The 20135-nt window shown below is 37.3% G+C and overlaps 2 protein-coding genes and 1 long non-coding RNA gene across 14 annotated transcripts; 1 reads left to right on the top strand and 2 right to left on the bottom strand.

Moving 5' to 3' along the window:
• Nucleotides 1-279: 279 nt before the first annotated feature.
• Nucleotides 280-13225, bottom strand: LOC140173427 (uncharacterized). 12 transcript variants are annotated; one of them, XR_011862221.1, is made up of 8 exons: nucleotides 12721-13167; nucleotides 11505-11562; nucleotides 10997-11100; nucleotides 10784-10859; nucleotides 10370-10541; nucleotides 10102-10227; nucleotides 6070-6135; nucleotides 280-894 (listed from the first exon to the last, which is right to left on the bottom strand). It is a non-coding gene; the product is annotated as an uncharacterized lncRNA (long non-coding RNA). The 12 variants fall into 12 exon arrangements; XR_011862214.1 differs by having other exon boundaries at nucleotides 836-894; nucleotides 11505-11760; nucleotides 12721-13023; XR_011862222.1 differs by lacking the exon at nucleotides 6070-6135.
• A 561-nt stretch (nucleotides 13226-13786) lies between these two features.
• LOC140173618 (uncharacterized) lies at nucleotides 13787-14714 on the bottom strand. The gene is made up of 2 exons (XM_072198111.1): nucleotides 14010-14714; nucleotides 13787-13816 (listed from the first exon to the last, which is right to left on the bottom strand). Exons 1-2 carry the CDS (start codon nucleotides 14712-14714, stop codon nucleotides 13787-13789), a joined length of 735 nt encoding a protein of 244 aa, XP_072054212.1.
• Nucleotides 14715-17586: 2872 nt separating this feature from the next.
• Nucleotides 17587-19749, top strand: LOC112696210 (probable inactive patatin-like protein 9). Its single transcript, XM_025748841.3, has 2 exons — nucleotides 17587-19135; nucleotides 19351-19749. The coding sequence occupies exons 1-2, from the start codon at nucleotides 18212-18214 to the stop codon at nucleotides 19522-19524; spliced, it is 1098 nt and encodes a 365-aa protein (XP_025604626.1). The 5' UTR covers nucleotides 17587-18211; the 3' UTR covers nucleotides 19525-19749.
• The last annotated feature ends 386 nt before the right edge of the window (nucleotides 19750-20135 follow it).

Here is a 20135-nt window from a genome sequence, read left to right as displayed (position 1 = left end):
GATATTGAAGCACGTCACAGTCATTCAGTCATTGAATTCTACTCAGAATACCACAGACAAGGTTTAGACCTTCCGGATTCTCTTGAATGCCGCCATCAATTCTAGCTTATACCACGAAGATTCCGATTAAAGAACCCAAGAGATAACTACTTAATCTAAGGTAGAACGGAGGTGGTTGTCAGTCACACGTTCATAGTTGAGAATGATGATGATTGTCACAGATCATCACATTCATCCGGATTAAGAACAAGTATTATCTTAGAATGGAAACAAGCATGATTGAATGAGAAACAGTAGTAATTGCATTAATCCATCAAGACACAGCAGAGCTCCTCACCCCCAACCATGGGGTTTAGAGACTCATGCTGTGGAAGGTACACAAAGAAAGGTGTAAAGTGTCCTGAGGTCATCAAAAGGTACCGATACAATGTCAAAAGATCCTATTAATAGTAAACTAGTAGCCTAGGGTGTACAGAAATGAGTAAATGACGTAAAAATCCACTTCTGGGTCCACTTGGTGTGTGCTTGGGCTGAGCATTGAAGCTTTTATGTGTAGAGACGTTTTCTGGAGTTAAACGCCAGCTTTCATGCCAGTTTGGGCGTTTAACTCCAAGTTTTATGCCAGTTCCGGCGTTTAACGCTGGAATTTCTGAGGGAGACTTTGAGCGCTGGTTTGGGCCATCAAATCTCGGGCAAAGTATGGACTATCATATATTGCTGGAAAGCCCAGGAAGTCTACTTTCCAATGCCGTTGAGAGTGCGCCAATTGGGCTTCTGTATCTCCAGAAAATCCGCTTCGAGTGCAGGGAGGTCAGAATCCAACAGCATCTGCAGTCCTTTTTGGTCTCGGAATCAGATTTTTGCTCAGGACCCTCAATTTCAGCCAGAAAATACCTGAAATCACAGAAAAACACACAAACTCATAGTAAAGTCCAGAAAAGTGAATTTTAGCTAAAAACTAATAAAAATATACTAAAAACTAACTAGATTGTACTAAAAACATACTAAAAACAATGCCAAAAAGCATACAAATTATCCGCTCATCAGTACACAAAGTTCATATCTCGATTGCATACGCCTAGGATATTAGTTGATATCTTACCTTTTCTTGTTCGATATCTTGATTTATCTTTTTCAGGGACAGTCACATTTCTATATGTTTCATCTAATGCTCCTAGACAACCCTAAACTAAAGAAATTGAAGTGTCAAGACTAATTCTATACAAAATTATAGATTATACAAAACCACTACCTCAATTATTTACTACATTTACCTTGAATCATTTTCATCTGGGATCTATGTAGTTATCTGGAACAGGAATAGCTTTTGCAAACAGTAGATTTTGGACACGTATGACCAAGGATAACACCTTGTTGAAATACATACTTATTGTTTCTCCTGACTTATAAAATCTAACTTGAAGCGTGCGATTCTTTTTATGATGAGCTAGTATTATTAAAAATGTAATCACTTGTTCAGGTATACTTACACGACATTCATCTCTTAATCCACCTTGAACTTTTAGTAACTTACACAATCTTCCTAATGCATCTACGCTCATCCTCAATTCCCAAATACAATTTCTATTGCCCCCTCCTATTAAGCGGTTTAATACATTTCGTCTTAAGGGATTAGTATTAATTTCTCTATTCCTAATCAACAAATGTTCTTTTCTCCTTTTTCTCAAATATAAAAATGCAAACATCAAAATTAATATCGTAACTACTTCAAGCTCAGCCTGAATCATAAAATAAAAATAAATAAATCGTCTAAATTGCTCAGAGCGATCCGATTGTTCCATTCTTCCCTAATCAACACATAAAAAATAACTTATATAATTAACACATTCTAAAAATTATCAGCAACAATAAACACAGCAGCCATAAGAGCAACAGCAACATAACTCACTAATTATATTAATTTTTAGTTCAAACTAATAATAAGAGACAAATTCAATACAATTTTTTTATTCATTCTTTTATTATGAACATAATACATCAACATATTAAAATTTAAAATAATTTTTTCATTCATTCATTCACACAATTAGGGGTGGCAAGCGGGGAAGCCCGCCCCTCCCCGCCAGAAGCCCGCCCCGCCCCGCCCCGCCTAGTGAGGCGGTCCTAGAATTCTAACCCGCCCCGCCTAACTGCGGGCTGGCGGGCTGGCGGGCTAAGCCCGCTAAAGCTCCTCTTTTTTTTTTACTATTAACTACTAAGTAATATATATAATTTCACAACCATATTAATAAATTTATAATTTCTAATGGCATAAAAAATTATATTTTTATATTCACAAATATTAAAGTCTTTGTAATTATAAATATCTAATAAATATAATTATAAACCAAATTTTCATTCAAAATATAAGTATAAATATTCTCTTCAAAGCAAAATAAATATAATCCAAAACATAATTATAAATATTGTCTCCAAAATAACATAAACATAATTCAAAACACTCAATTTTTATCTTCACACTCTTGTAAGTTAGGTTTGGGGAAGTTAGGTTTTGGCAAAAAAATTGCAAAAATACCCCCTCACTAATAAAAACCTTAGCCCGGCGAGGAAGTCCGCCCCACCCCGCCAAAGCCCGCCAAAACCTGCGGTTTAAGCGGTGCAGGTTAGGCGGGCTTTTGCTATGTGGCGGTCCCAATTTTTCAGCCCAGCCCGCCTTTTTTGGCAGGTTACACGGGCCAGCCCAGCGGGTTTAGGCCCATTTGCCACCCCTACACACAATCATTGTAAATATTTGAGATTTTGTCAAAGAAAAGAATGTAGCTCTTCTTCTTATATGATTTTCAGATTGAAAAATCATAAAAAAAATTAAAAAAAATAAAGCAGAACAAAATTCTTTTGAATAGAAAAAAAACAAAAATAAGAAGCAATAAGGAGAGATGCAAAGTAATACTTGGTTATGTGACTGATAAAGAGAAGAACAGTCTTCCAAGAATTATAATAGGAACAAGCGGTAATTGGCTATTAGAAATATTGTTATTAGATTAACTGCCCAAAAAAATCAATAAATAAAAGATAAGAAGATAAAAAATCAGAAAAGAGAAGAAGACAAAAAATCAAGAAAAGAATCGAAAACAAAAAAGAAGATACAGAATCAGGAAAAAGAAGAAGAAGAAAGAGAGACAGAAACAGAGAACAAGAAAAAGATATTATTGTGAAAGAAGTAAAGAAAGAGGAAGAACAGAACGAAGCAGAAAATCACGACAGGAAGAGCAAGAATAAGATCAAGAGTAGAAAGAGAGATCAAGAAGAAGAGAGAGTACCTGGAAACGACGGCAAAAAAGCTTAGGTTAGGTTTTTCACAAAAAGGAAAAAAATTTTCATTAAAAATCCCGTGTCCACCTTCCTATTTCCGTGTCCATCAGTGTACTTCGTTTAGAAGTAGACACAAAAATGAAAAAAAAAGTGTCTCAGTGACACTATGTCCACTGTCCATGTCTCTTTATCCAAACACGTTTTACATATGTATTGTCTATGTCTTTGTGTCCTGTCCACCATAAACAAACGCAGCCGTAGTGATCTCGGTGCACATGGGAGAGCTGACCGTAAAGAAAGTCCTGCTCGATTCGGGAAGTAGTGCCAATGTCCTATTCTATTCCACATTCACAAAGATGCAGCTAAGCGACAAGGCATTGCAACCATCAGGAGGAGAATTAGCAGGATTCTCACGAGAAAGAGTCCCTATATCAGGTTATGTATAGTTGAGAACAATACTGGGAGAATTCCTAAATTCCAAAACACCAGACATCCAGTTCCTGGTAGTCGATTGTGTTAGTCCTTACAATATTATTTTAGGACGCCTGTCCCTTAACTCTTTTGGAGCTATTGTTTCTACCATTCATCTATGTGTCAAGTTTTCTTTGCAGGATAACACAGTGGTGACAGTCCACGTCGACCATAAGGAAGCTAGACAATGCTACAACGCAAGTCTGAAGAAAATCACAAAGGAGGCCATTCTGAGAATTCATTCAGTATACAACTCAAAAAGCATCCCCATCCTGGCCGAAATGGACCCCAGGGACAACAACAGTCGCCCCTCCCCAACGGACGACTTAGAAAAGGTACTGTTGGATGAAACAAATCATTATACTAACATCGGTTTGGCTTTCTCTGCAGGAACAAAACAGAACTTGGAAGGCATAATAAGGTAAAAGAAACGTAACCTGGGCACTAAAAGAAGAAATTGCAGCAGCAATAGAAACATAGAAATTACTGGATGCAGGTTTCATCCGAGAAATCTGTTTCTCCTTATGGCTAGCAAACGTAATTATGGTCAGAAAAAGCTTAGAGAAATGGCAGATGTGTGTAGATTTCACAGATCTAAACAAAGCCTGCCCGAAGGACTCGTACCCATTGCCGAACATTGACAGACTCGTAGACGACACCTCAGGATACCAAGTCCTAAGCTTCATGGATGCCTACTATATATACAACCATATACAAATGCACCCAGATGACGAAGATAAGACGGCATTTGTAACTGACCAAGGTATCTTTTGTTATAAAGTAATGCCTTTTGGATTAAAAAATGTAGGGGCCACTTATCAGAGACTAATGGACAAAATGTTTAAAAGTCAAATCAGACAGAATATCAAAATATACGTTGATGATATGGTCGTCAAATCTACTTCAGAAGAACAACACAAAGCTGACCTTCAAGAAATCTTCCAGCAACTTCGAGCTTAGAATATGAGACTAAACCCAGAAAAGTGCGCATTTGGCATACAGAAAGACAAATTCCTTCGATTTTTGTTAACAAACCGAGTTATAGAAGCAAACTCTGACAAATGCCATGCAGTCCTAAACATGCAATCCCCGAAGACAATCAAAGACGTACAACGACTAACAGGTTGTCTAGCAGCCTTATCCAGATTCTTACCAACCGCAGCAACCATATCCTATCATTTCTTCAAAACCATGAAGAAGTCGGACAAATTCACCTGGACAGAAGCGAATTCAAAGATATCCTAGGATCACCACCTATACTCAAGAAGCCGGAGCTAGGTAAACCACTCTTTTTATTTCTTTCAATTTCTACTAACACTATTAGTTCTGTCCTTGTAACAGAAACAGGAAAAGAATAACATCCGGTGTATTTTGTAAGCAAAGTCTTACAGAATGCTGAGACAAGGTACCTGATGATAGAAAAACTAGTATTTGGCCTGGTAATCACTGCTCGGCGCCTAAGGCATTATTTTCAAACACACCCAATTATAGTTCGGACGGGTCATCCTTTGTGACAAATACTATCAAAGCCGGACTTAGCAGTGCGGATGACAAAATGGGCAATCAAGCTCTCTGAATTCGACATATCATTTCAATCACGAGGATCGTTTAAAGCCCAGGCATTAGCCAACTTCATTTCAGAATTCACGGATAAAGAAGAACACATCGAAACATGGGAATTATAAGTAGATGGAGCATCAAATGAAAACAGATGTGGAGCAGGAATTCTCCTGAAAGACGATAGTGGAGTCTAAGCCGAACAGTCAAGCAAGTTCCTTTTTGAAACAACCAACAACCAGGCCGAGTATGAAGCCACTGCTAGCAGGCTTAAAGGTACACTATGACTAACTCCTCGTGGTACAACAGGTAAACGATCAATTTCAGATACGAGATTTGCTTTTAGAAAAATATCTGAGCTCGGTCAAAACCCTAATGAAATCTTTTCAAAACTTTGAAATACTACACATACCTAGAGAACAAAATGACAGAGCCAATATCTTATCCAAATTAGCCACACATAGAATAACCGAACAGTCAACCATTAAGTCACATTACATTAACAAAACCAAGTCTCGATATCAAGCCTATTCTAAGCATATTGCAGGAAGAAGATTGGCGAAACCCATTCATTCACTACCTGAAGTTTGGAGAAATACCCAGAGACGATAAGCCGAGGTCATTCAGATACAAGGCCAACTACAATACTCTAATCGGACAAGACCTATATAGGCGTGGCATCTCCAGACCACTACTGAAATGCCTAAGTAAAACGAAAGTCGAGGCTGCTTTGGATAAAGTACACAACAGGGCCTGCGAAAACCATACCGGGAGCAGGAGCCTGGCCGCAAAAATACTCCAAGCAGGATACTACTGGCCGACATTAAGAAGCGACTGCAGAAGCAAAGTAAACAAATGTGATTATACATATATGTGTTAAGATATCTTACTTTTCTAAAAAGTATTTAAAAAATACACCACTAAGGCTATGTACTATCTTATGCCTTATTTTAATTTTCGAGGACGAAAATTTTTATAAGGTGGGTGGAATGTAAGATCCAAGACTTTTGCTTTGAACTAATCTCAAATCATATATTTATTTACAGTTTTAATTTCAAAAATTCTTTTTATTGAAAATAATTTAAGGCGATTTTGATTAATTGGATTTGAAATAAATTAAGGTTTTTATCCAAACTCTATACTTATGGATTATTTTTCTATTTATGATTTAAAGTTTTAGAAAATAAAAAATAATGAGGTTTCGCTATTTAAATCAGAATTTCATCTAATTATATGATTATTGAATTATTTTCTATAATTAAGTTATAAAGTTGGTAGTTGTGAAATAATAAGAATTTTATATGATTTGATTTTAGATTAATTATATTTATATCATTCAATACTTTAAGTTTTAAGGATAAAGAAAATTAATTATATTACTATGTATTTTCAATTAGAGACATTGATTGGGAATCAATTAGTATATTTACACCACAAATAATATTCTAAAGTAATTTTTAGAAATTTAATTTAGATTTCAAATTAATACTCTATGAACCAATTTTATTAAAATTATCTTACTCAAATTAAACCCAAAAATTTCAAATTGAAACCCTGACCCTAATTAACACACATTTTTCCTTTACCCCAAAAGAAACCCTAGCCACCCCCTTTCTCCTTCAGTAATGCACATACACACAACACAACTATTGCTGCTGGGAAAAAGAAAGAAAGAAAGAAAGAAAGAAAGAAAGAAAGAAAGAAGAAAAGGAAGCTGGGAAAGGGGGCCATGGAAAAGAAGACCGGAAAGGGAGAAGAAGGGAGGAGGGAGTCGTGCCGGACTGCCGCACGTGAGGAGCGCCGCCGTCGAAGCCACGCCGTTCGTCCCTGCACAGTCGCGGTTCTGCCATCCAGCACCCAGTTCCATCGCCTGAGGAGAATCGCGAAGATGAGAGAGAGCTCGCGCCACCTCCGCCACTGTTGACCCATCGAAGCTGTCGCGAGAGAAGAGGAGGAAGGGACGCTCTAATGCGCCAGCGCCGTCGCACCTGGGTGCTGCGGCTGCAAGCTCATGTTGCCCGCATCGCCGTGCTATCATCGCACCATGGATCTACTCTGTTCGCGAGCTGAGCTAAGGGAGAAGAGATGAACGCCACGGGAAGGAGTGAGTGAGCCGCGCCGGCGCTGTTGGGGTCTCACCGCTGCCGTCCCTGTTGTGGCTGGTGTTGCCGCCGGAGAGAGGAAGACCAGAACGAGTAAGTATGTTTCGAAAAACCTCACGTTAGTATTCTGTTGTGTTTGGTTAATGAATATAAGTTTTGGTAACGTGGGGTCGAGTCCTAATTATTATATGTTGCGATTAGAGTCGTAGTGGTTGTTGAGAACGCAAGTGGAGCTGAGGTTTTGGTTGCAGTCATTTCAGGTCGAGACGAAAGGAGTTAATTAACGAGGTTGGGTTGTGGTTTCAACGTGTCGAGGTAGGGGCTTTTTATACAAACTAATTTATTTTAAATTGGAAATTGTTATAAATAGATATGCTGTGCGAAATGTATTTCTGGTGATTATGTGAGTCTTATGAATTGTCTGATTTTGTCCTGAATGAATATTGTTGCCTGTTTGATTGGGATAATGTCTGCTTTGATAAATTAGAGATTTCTGGATTTGGTTGAATTGAAATGATTTTTGATTATCTGAAAGTTTGAGTTTTTGTTTTATTAGAAACTGATTTGGTCTTGAACCTGTTGGAAAGAGTTAAGGATTATTGGTTTGGTTGGGACCCGGACAGGGTGGCAAAGTCCAAGTTTTAGGGAAATGCTGCCGAAATTTTTATAAAATCTGAAACTTTATTTGAAACGGTATTTTAAGAAGGAACGGATTATGCCTTGAACTGTATTACCGATAAAAGAATTAGATTGAACCATTTTATTAAGAAAATTATTATATTTTGAATGTAAACTATTTTAGAAAAGAATCATGTTTTAAAGTCGATTTAAAGATGAAAAGAATCAAGTTTTGGAATTTGATTGAATAAGCAAATTTGAAGGAGTTTTAATGGAGTTCGATTAACTAATTTCACTTTACAACATTTTAGGAAGAGTTTGAAGTATTTTCTGAAACTTTGACTTAGTAAAATTGAAACACTTTACGAGCCTTTAGAAACAAATTTAAGAATGAAACTGAAATTAATTTTCAGTTTAAAAATGATTTGGTTTTGGCTTAAGTTTAGTTGGTTTTAAAATTGGTTCGGAATAATTGGAAACACAATTTGATTTTGGGTTAAATTCTATTCTATTTATTCAAATCAAGAAGTTAAAGTTTCAGAGATTTTCAATGAATTTAAGAAATGAGTTAGGTTATTCTCCCTTGAAGTCTTGAGACTCTGGTGAGGAATTTTACGACCAAATCTTGATTTAGAAATGAATGATTTTGAGTCTTTCAAAGAGATTTTGAATTTGGCATGGTTTTGTGATTGTGTGGAAGTGTTGGAAAGATGTGAAAAGTGGCTCCGTTTTGAAAAGTAATTCTTAGCAAGATGTGAATTGAATACGTTTGTTATTTAAAAGAAAATGGGCCAAGAATGGAATTGAAATAAGTTATTGAGCCTGATTGATTATGGATGTCCTCAAGATTGATGAGTTATGGTTTGGTAGGCATAAGGGCCGGGTTCGTCCCGCTTATGCTGAGATGAGATTGTTGATAAGTCACTGGCACCTGGCAAGGACGGTGGTTTAATCCCGCTTGTCGAGGGTGCAGCGCCCGCGTAAGGACAGTGGTTTGATCTCGCTTATGGTGGAGGCAAGGACGGTGGTTTAATCCCGCTCGTCTGTGGGACCTACATGTAAGGACAGTGGTTGGATCCCGCTTATATGAGTTGGGTTTGGCAACGTAACTGACGCATGAGCTCATGGCCAGTAGGACAGGCATGCATCATATGCATTTATGTGACATTGTTTGGGTGTGCATATTGTAATTGGTTTGCCTATGTGAATATTTATGTTAACTGCTAACTGCTATAATTGTTGTAATTGCTATTGTTTGTGTTTGAACTACATTAATTGTGATTGTGTTTGATTGGTTGGTTTGTGATGAATTGGTTGATTATTGAGTTGTTTGGGCGGGGGGCCGTGTTGGATTGGATGGGCTTGAGGCCGTGGTTGTTATGTTGAGTCTTAGTTTGTATAAAGTATCTGACCGGTTCAGCATAGACTTAATAAACCTATGCTTGGTACGGGATGATCATTTATACCACGTAAGTAACTGCTTTCATGGTTGTGGTCTAGAACGGGGGTGGGCATGGTTTGGATTTTTATAAATCCAAACTGGATCCATTTCAGAACCACTTTTATGGTTCATGAAACCAAACCAGAACTGAATTGAAGAGAGAAATCAGTTCTAAACCGGTTTGAAAAAAATAAAAACCGGTTCTAAACCAGTTTTAGAATTTAAATCCGGTTTTATTTACAAACCGGTTTTAAATCCAGTTTTATGTATAAAACCAGTTTTAAATCCGTTTTTTTTAATCCAAATCTAAAATCCAGTTTTAAAGCCAGATTTTTTAACTAAAAATTTAGTTTTAAAACCAATTTTTGAAAATCCAATTTTAAAACCAGTTTCTTCAACCAAAAATCCAATTTTAAAACTAGTTTTTAAAAATCTAATTTTCAAACCAGATATTTTAACAAAAAATCCACTTCAGCATGATTCATATGTGATATCAAATGTGACAGATGATATATGAATCTAAACTGGTTAACAAAAAATAATTACTCAAGCTTCATTGATTAATGTGAGAGATGAACTCAAACCAAATAAATAAGGATAATGTTCACATTAAAGAACCACCTCCAGAATAAAACATACCGTTCCTGTTTCTTTTAATTTGCCTAAAGATTTCTCTATGATATTTTCCTTCTTCTGAACCCTGGACAACTGAAAAGATCCAGCAGCATCACTATAACGAGCACCATCATCAATGACTACTAAATCCTACAAAAGCAAATATAAAATGTTAAATCTAAAAGTGTACACCAAGCCAAAACCAACAGAAAGTTAAAGAATATAGTTACTCCTTCATAGTTTCTCAGAAGCAACATGAAAAGGAACAAAATATTTCGTACTTGCAACTTACAAGTCATAGAATTTCCGAGATTTAGCTCGTTATTTTCTGATTGATATGTACTATTTTCAACGCGTTTCTCAAGTTCCATTAACTCCTTTCTTAGAGTCTCAAACCGACGAAATTCACTGGATTCTTGGTCCATGATCCCTACATTTGGTGGAGACTGCTCATCATGATTATCCTGCAAATAAGATTCATAGTCCACATTAATTAGAGGTCAACATAGTATCCACCCAACCACTAGAGCAGATAATTAGATTCACAGATAAAGCAAGAAATCATAGTGCCAGTTTGATGTCCTATGCTGATACATTAACAAATCAAAGCCAAATAACAGGTTCTCACTGAAGACACAAAGACGCAAGAGAAATCTCACTGAAGATACAAAATGGCAAAGAGAAGGAAGCATACAGAAGCACTCACATGAGCCTCCAAGTCAGACTTTCTGCTACCACGAGGTATAATGATGTCCAAGAATGCACAAGATTTTCCAACATTTCTGAAAAAAACACATAAATCAAAAAACAGAAATAACATTTTATCGAAGAAAGTAACAGCTGACAATAGAGTGAAGCTTTCAGAATACCAGTCAATAGATAGGAAAACAACAAAGCTAAAAACTAAGGAATTTCATACCTTTTGCTCCTATCCACCCTTGCATTTGCATTCTTTCTGCTTTTTTCTTTCGTAAATTCTTGATCATCACCAACTTGTGTTTGAGACTGACCACCACCAACTCCCTGAAGTGAGTATAATAAAATTGTTACTGAGCAGAAAATGCAGACTCTTATAAGGGGAAACGAGAGGGGACAAGTATCCATGGACGTCGAGCAACATACTGATGAATTTTAGCAAGAAAATAATGAAATTGGGTACTACTTATAGAATTTAATCCTTTTCTAAAATAAAATAATCAAGACACCTTAAATTCTATGAGAATAATAAAAAGAACATTATCCAAGCATACAACTGAAGTTGCATCGATATTCACAATGCTTTGTAGCTCCAGTCATTCTTATCTCCTAACGAACATATAGAAGTGAGAAACACTAGATAGTAGATAACAACTATAATTAGAAACCAAATAGGGATATGCATATTCCACTTTCAAAGTGGAAAGTCATTGAGGGAAAGGAAGCCATACCTGCTGTAAAGAATCAGCCTTCGCCCTGAAAGATGCTTCCAGGAATTCAGCTTCTTTCCTAAGTTTTCATATTTTTTCCAGGTCAGAACAGGCTGCTTTTATATGCTCTTTTCCAGAAATAGAGCTTGATACATGTAGGACCAGATATTTTATATGAAGCTTGAGTTCATCCTTATTAACCAGATATTTCAAACCATGCTGTAGGACCAGAAACTTGAAATTTCACTCAGGACAGTGATATCAGAACTAATGTTTTCTGGAAGCATAAAAATAGGTTCATATTGTCTGATGAGTCTATTGTGTTTTGATTTTATTCTAATTTTTAAAGCCAATTCATCAAATAAAATATGTGAAAATTTTCAGGTATTTTCAAAATCTTCAAAGTGACAAAATGTGATTAGTAAGTCAAGAAAATGAAATAGAATCTAATTGAAAGTCTCTTTTAATTTGTTTGGTATATACCGTGTCTTATTTATTTGTTTATTATTAGTATGATTTTATTTTGTGAAGGGGATGTATGCAATACAATGACATACTAAATTATTAATATTTGTAATGATTTTTTAAGCTTGTGGGGTTGAAAGAGAGAGCAGGGTAGCTCAACAACTTGTCATGGGCATCAGCATCAGCATGGACACAAATATGCACATCACTCTATATATAATTCATAATCTTAGGGGAATCACATTCACTTGCAAATACAGATCATAACATGTTCTTAATATTATTATACATTGAAACTAGAAAAGTCAAAATCAATTATATGACTTCTGTGGTCCTCTGCATTTCTTTTTCTTCTTCCTCTCTCCCACATGGGTTCATGTAAATTTCACTCACTATATCATCACATCAAATACAACCATCACTCTATGTATAAGCTCTAATCTCCCTAAATTAAAAATACTTACAATATTTGACAAAATTACTAGAAATAATTAAAAAATTTAGCATAATGAAATCTGTGTAGATCTGTGAAGAGAAGATGCCAAGCAAACACTGGTTCCTATACTTATAATTTTGTATTAACAAATTATTACAATAACTTAGTTTTCCAAAGACATACCACATTGTAATAACTTATAAAATCTGCACATTCAATCCATTGAAGTGAAGAAGTCATTATACTCATGAAGGAACAAAACAGAACAAATCAACAAAATAGAAAAAACCTAGATAAAACTCAGAACTCAGAACCAAGGGCAAGGAGGAGGCTTACCTCAATTGATGAGCATGAGCTCCGGCGAGCCACCAACGAAAGAAGAAGAGAGCTGAACAAGAGAGAAGACAGAGTCACGAATAGAAGATCGAGGCAGAGAAACAGAGTCTCGAATCAAAGTGAAGACTGAAGACTCGAAGAGGTAGAGGCCGACGAACCACCAGCGAGCTCCGACGAGAGGCAGAGAAGAAGAGATGTTGACGGTGGCGAAGAGAGGATTTGTCGAAGAGGATTTGTGGACGAGGAGAATACTCAAAATTAGGGTTTTTTTTTAAGATCTAGATCTTAATTTGGATCTGGATCTGGATCTGGATTTAAAACCGTTTAAATGGATTGGATCAAAAACCAAATTATAAAATAAATATAATTTGGTTTGGATTTTTTTTTGTTTAAAACTAGTTTTTTTTTAAATGGTTTGGTTTGGATTTGGTTTAAAATCCAAAATTTGGATTTTTTTGCCCACCTCTAGTCTAGAAAAGTATGAAAAATCAAACTCTTACAGCATAGACTTAATTGAACCTATGTTTGGGATATGTTGGTCATTCATACTGTATAGAAAATTTTTTTCAGATTTTACAAGAAGGGAAAAAGGTTTTGTTTTAAAATATTTGAGAAATTTACCAAGTCTTCGCAAAGGATTTTCTGTATTTCGAATGTGAACCCATGGTGTTTGGAAAGACTCATAAGACGAGCAATAATCACTGTACTCTAAAAAAGTTTTATTTTACGTATCTTGTTATAGCAATTTATGTAATCCTATAGTGAGAACAAGCAAGGACGACATTCTCACTCTCCTACAGGTTATTCCTTTTCAGGATATGGACGACGAAACTTCAGAAGAGTTATGTTCATTTTCTGTTTATTTGGTATTTTTGTATTATGCTAGCTATTATTTTTCCCTCGCCTTTATCTTTGTTAATTTTGTAAGAGGGATAGGAATTGATGATATGTATGTTTGTAAGTTAGTGTTGTGTATATATATAAATTAAGGTATTGTATCTTGTTTGTGTTACATATAAGTTTATGTTTTCAACGGGAGTCCAGGCGAATAAGTCGGCATTGGCCTTCAATATGCCTTCCAAATTCTGTTTTGTTCCTGCAGAGAAAGCCGAACTGATGTTAGTATAATGATTTGTTTCATCCAACGGTACCTTTTCTAAGTTATCCGTTGGGGAGGGACGACTGTTGTTGTCCCTGGGGTCCATTTCGGCCAGGGTGGGGATGCTTTCCGAGTTGTATACTGAATGAATTCTCGGAAAGACCTCCTTTGTGATTTTCTTCAGACTTACGTTGTAGCATTTTCTAGCTTCCTTATGGTCGACGTGGACTGTCGCCACTGTGTTATCCTGCAAAGGAAACTTGACACATATATGAATGGTAGAAACAATAGCTCCAAAAGAGTTAAGAAACGGGCGTCCTAAAATGATATTGTAAGGACTAACACAGTCGACTACCAGGAACTGGATGTCTAATGTTTTGAAATTTGGGAATTCTCCCAGTGTTGTTCTCAACCATACATAACCTGATATAGGGACTCTGTCTCCTGAGAACCCTGCTAATTCTCCTCCTGATGGTTGTAATGCCTTGTCGCTTAGCTGCATCTTTTTGAATGTGGAATAGAATTGGACATCAGCACTGCTTCCCGGATCGAGCAGGACTTTCTTTACGGTCAGCTCTCCCATGTGCACTGAGATAACTACTGGATCGTCCAAGTTTGGTGTCTGTGATTTGAAATTGTCAGTATTGAAACTGATGTGGGCAGCTAAGGTCAGAACTATTGAGTTTTGGTGCGACCCTTCCATTGTCATCATAGTCCGGTAACTTTTTTTCCTGGCTGTGTTGGTGAGTCCTCCTCCTGCGAAGCCGCCTGATATGTAATTTATGACACCTTTGGAGGTAGGGGTTTTGATTGGGCCGCCCCATGTTTCTTTTTCTTTGGGATCCGAGTCATATCTCGGCTTGTCGATGTCCTTGGTTGTCTCCTTCCGACCCATGGAGCTGACATATTTGTCCAATAAGCCTTGTCTGGCTAATCTCTCCAGTAGATCTTTTGCTACTATGCATTCGTCAGTGGTGTGACCGAACTTTTGGTGGAATGTGCAGTGTTTGCTTTTGTCCACGTATTTCTGGTCTTGGTATGTTCCTGCCTTGACTGGTTGCTTTATAAGTCTGTTGTGCAGTATTTCCTTGATGATGTCCTATCTTCTGGTATTAAACCTGGTATATGAATCAAATTTTGGAGTTAGTTTAAAAGGTTTTTTGGAGTCTTTGTTATTGGACCTGTTCGGCCTGTCGTTTTCCTTCCGTGATGCTGGTCGTTCGTTTTTTCGTGTTTCACGCAATTCCTCTATTTCAATTTGTCTGATGGCTTTGTCTCGAACCTCTTCCAATTTCTTCCGGGTTGATCCTAATTATAAAACTTTTGGAGCAAAATACACATCTCTAGATTGTTTTGTGGATTGTATGTTCTTTCTTTGTTTGCCTGATTGCCATTTTTGTAATACATCTTATATTATATAATTTTTTTATAATAAATTAATACTAGATATATTATTGGTCTTCAGTAATAATATTTTTTAATCCATCTCTGATTATACGTAAGAGAAGTGTGGTCAAAATTAGAAGGAGAATTATATAAAGCTAATTGGCAAGCTTAAAAAAAAGAACGAGAAACATTGTAATCTAACTGTAATTAGAAGATGATACCTGATAATTTTTTGTCACAAAATTAGTATTTTATATATATATTTGTTGGTATAATATAATTGTTCATACCCTGATTCAAAGCGACGGCCAAACCCAATTAAGTTCAAAAAGGCTAAATCCAAAGGGTTGGCTTTCGCTGATCCAATCGACCTCTTTAAAGAGGTCGAATTCGACATGAACTGGCAAGTGACACTTATTCAAATAAGTAACTGCTTCCTTAAATCTCTAATCTGTTTCTACAAGAGAGATCCCGACAACCCTAAAATAAAAGGGCAGTTATCCATCATCAGAAGTGGAACTACTTCAACGGTGGTTATTGGTCCATCACCTATAAATACACTGAAGCACTCAGATAAAATTAAGTTCCAATACTCTAAATCCGCTTACTCCTTTACTAACTTAGCATCGGAGTGTCTTTGTCGGTACCACCCCACATTCTTTCACATACACAAATCGAATGGCGATTCTAGACGTAAACCAAGTCGAAGACCACCTCCTCTAACACTTGGGCCTCACAAACAAACCCAACCACCATCCGATTCTAAGCAAACCCCGAAACAAAAAAATATATATATATTTGGTATTAGACAGAGTTTAAAGACTAAAGAAAACAAATAAAAAGTAATCTAAGTACATATCAAGCGGGATAATATAGCCTTCTATCATTCTTATAGAGAATTCTTACAAAATCTTAAGGAGAAGAATTCTAGAACAAAAAATCTTTTTTATGTTTTAATTTTTGTTTAATTAGACAATCAGTGCATTTATTATATTTTCTGTATCTATACAAAATAAATCCTTCCATTATAGTTTTTGAGCTAGAGGATTCTATGAATTAGAGGATTAAGATGTCTGGGAGATAAGGAGATTCTTTCTCCATTGATGAGTTTCACCACTGCTGCGAAGTCGTATTTAACAATGATCTTTCTCATACCTATCCTCCACGACCGTTTCAAACCATCTGCCACCCTCCATAGTACTACAGTAAAAACTGAACAACTCCCAATGTTTCGCGTGTAACCTGCAACGCACTTTCCCTCTTCGTTCCGTCACAGGCTCACAGCCGCCCTTTCCAAATTTTGCTACACTGACCCGTCCGAGTTGATTATTGCCCTAATATAATGGATAATATTCACTCGAGGGTAACAGTGTTGTATTTGTTTTTGGTATTGGACTAACAGTATTTTCTTTTTTGGTTTTTGGTCAGGTTACAGTGTTAAGAACCCATAGTTCACGTGTTCCTTTTTCTCTTTTTAGCTTTAGTTGGATATATTTTTATATGGGCTTCAAAAAGAATTTTCGTATGTTCACCAAACCTGTTGCACATCACATGGCCTTTTGACGAAGTAGATGCAGCAACTATCTTTTGGGCCTTACATGGCCTTTGCGGTTGTGAATAGTCAAACTAAAAAAACTAAAAAAAAAACTAAAAAGACGTGGCCGAAAAAAAGTAAAAAGTAAAAGAAAAAATAGGGGAAAAAAAAAAGAGAGAGAAAACAACTAGCACAGAATTAATAAAATAATATAAAAGACCTCTGTTGTTTACCGACAAGAGAGACTGATGAATGTATGGAAGTTAACTTTATATGTAAAATCCTCCCTGTTTTGTTTGTCATTTCTAAACACCATAGTGCAACTGGGAAAAGAATATTGGTTGGGTTCGTTTCGTAGACAAAATTCATATGCTAAATGTAAAATTATAGCTGGTTACATTTTGCTTAACAATCCTTGTCTATAACAAATGAGACAATCATTTATTTCTTTATTTTCCATTCCACAAAGAAAAAACAATAATATTTTTATTTTGGGATTTTAAAATGCTGATAAAAGAGTAAAAAAGAATTTTAAGATTTTTAATTTATTTACTGTAAATTTAAATTTTGTCAACCTTTGTGTGTGTGTTAAATTTAAATCCTTAAATATTGCACTAAACATTGATTAGATTTAGAGCCTTAGAGAAACCCTATGTTATATTATATTATATCAAGCGCCATTAATCTATAATGTGTTGTATCCTTCCATGTTAATTCCCTGACTTTCTTTCCTACTTCCTAGAAACGTGAATGGAGAATGGAGATTTCCAGTTATCTTCCTCATTTAGATGACAGAGCAGTTACCTAAGCTGGCGTAAAATTTAAATTAGAAGAGGGAATAGCAAAGCACAGCGAATTAATTAAAAAAAATACTGCAAATAATAATAATAATAACGGTTCCCTAGACTTTTTCTAATAATAATGAAAAACACAAGAGAACGACACGAGCATAAGGAGACAATGGTGCAAGTGCTAGTGTCCGATAGTGATAGTGATAGTGATAGTAGTACTGCTAGTGGTACTACCACAGTCCACAGTGAGCGAGAGCCGAGCCGGCTTACAAGCCGAAGTTGCCGCTCCCCAACACCCCATATCAACAACACGCGCTCTTCCACGTGCACACTCTAAAACTTTCATTTTATTATTATTTTTTTCCCTTAAAAAATATATGAGAGTAATGGTAGAGAAATCTAAGGGAAGCTCAAGAAGAAAGGACAAAAGGATCGTGTATATAACTACCCCCATTTCCAAACGCACCTTTCAGTTCACTCTGGCTTTTAACTCCTCCCCACAACAGGGATTCACAGAACGTGCATTCTTCACCCATTAATGACTCTTCACTAACACACTTTCCGCTTTGCTTAGCTTTTTCCAGTTCCGATCTTTTCTTCTTCTTCCTTCTTTTCAGTTTTTCTCACACTCATACACTCAATCACACAAGTTTTCACTGATCAGTGAGAGACTGAGAGTCAATGGAGCTAAGCAAAGTAACGCTAGAGATCTTCTCCAAACTAGAGCAGCAATGGCTCTCTCACTACGAAGCCAACGGAAAAACCCGCATTCTCAGCATTGATGGCGGAGGCAATACCGCCACCGTCGCTGGCGCCGCTCTTATCCATCTCGAGGACCAGATCCGTGCTCACACCTCCGATCCTCACGCTCAAATCGTCGATTTCTTTGACATCATTGCCGGTACCGGCATTGGTGCCATCCTTGCTGCTATGATCACTGCCGACGACGGCTTTGGTAGGCCCCTCTACACAGCTAGAGACGCCGTCGGTCTCCTTGCCGACAGAAATCACGAGCTATACAAACTCAAACACGACGGAATCTTCCGCCGGCGCAAGAGATTCTCTTCCAAGAACATGGACAATGTGCTTAAGCAAATTTTCAGTAGAAAAGAGGAAGAAAAGTTGCTTACCTTGAAGGACACGTGCAAGCCGTTGCTCATCCCTTGCTTTGACCTCAAGAGTTCGGCGCCGTTCGTGTTCTCCCGCGCCGACGCGTCTGAGTCGCCGAGTTTCGACTTCGAGCTCTGGAAAGTGTGCCGCGCCACCTCTGCGACTCCGAACCTCTTCAAGCCATTCCACTTCGCCTCGGTAGACGGTAAGACCTCCTGCTCCGCCATCGACGGCGGAATCGTCATGAACAACCCTGCGGCATTAGCCGTCACGCACGTCCTCCACAACAAGCGCGACTTCTCGTCGGTGAACAGCGTTGAGGACCTACTCGTCCTGTCAATCGGAAACGGAGCTCAAGCGAAGAAGGTTCGAGACGTCGGCGAGTGCTCGACGTCGTCGGTGGTCGACATTGCCATCGGCGGCGTTTCCGAGACCGTTGACCAGATGCTTGGGAACGCCTTCTGTTGGAACCGCACGGACTACGTGAGAATCCAGGTAAGCCATTGTTCTCGTTCTCTTTCTCTCTCTTCCATATCGTTTTCCCTTTCCGACGCTGTTTGGTTTCCCGGAAAATTGAGGAACGAGAAAAACAAAAGAAAATTTGGCTGCCTCGTTACTTGTGAACTCTCAGTAGGCAGTGACAAAATTGATTTTCGTTATAACTGATTATTTGACGGATTGAACTAACGGCGTGTGGTGTTGGTGTGCAGGCGTTCGGTATGGAAGAGGAGGTGCTTAAGGAGAGGGTGCTTGAGTCATTACCGTTTGGTGGGAAGCGTTTATTGCAGGAAACTAACGGTAACAGAATCGAAAGCTTTGTGCAGCGCCTTGTTGCCATCGGAAAAGCTAGCCTCCCACCCAGTCCCTGTAAGGGTCCGCTGTGAGCACTCTCGCTCACGCCGTCTATTTTTCTTTTTTCTTTCTTCTTTTTTTAATATCTAGACGCTGTAAGTTGTATTATCCAAGCTCAGGTTATTATTAGTTGAGGAGGAAAAAAAAAGACAGAGAGAGAGAAAGTGGGGAAGTTTTCTTGCTTTGGCTAGCTGAGCTGTGAATGTTGTCAGAGCAAATAGCAGTGAATAATTTAGTGGTAGAGTTTATTGTTTCTCTGATTCCATCCCTTTGATTCTGATATTGACTTCTACCAATGAAGGAAGTAGAAGTGACACATTTTATCCAAACAGCGACTACAAACAAGATAATTACCACCGTTTCTTTTGCGGGAACATGCTAATAAGCTGAATAGTAACTACAGTTTCATGCAAATTTTAATTCGCCAGAAATGGCTGCGTTAATTAAGGAGCATTTACCACCACTACTAAACTCGTGACTAGTAACTAATCTTTTTTATTATTATTATTATTTGTTTTTTCCGTTATGGAGGAAAATACTTGTAGGAATTTAATTATAATTAACAAGAAGACTTCACCTCAGAGTTCAGGAGGTGCAATCTCTATTCCGTGAAGTCTTTCAATTATTCAGTTATATTAAAATT

Source organism: Arachis hypogaea, chromosome 6 (assembly GCF_003086295.3).
Source record: "Arachis hypogaea cultivar Tifrunner chromosome 6, arahy.Tifrunner.gnm2.J5K5, whole genome shotgun sequence".
Classification (NCBI taxonomy): domain Eukaryota; kingdom Viridiplantae; phylum Streptophyta; class Magnoliopsida; order Fabales; family Fabaceae; genus Arachis; species Arachis hypogaea.
The sequence above is the reverse complement of the archived record's forward strand: the minus strand, read 5'-3'. Positions and strand labels throughout refer to the sequence as shown.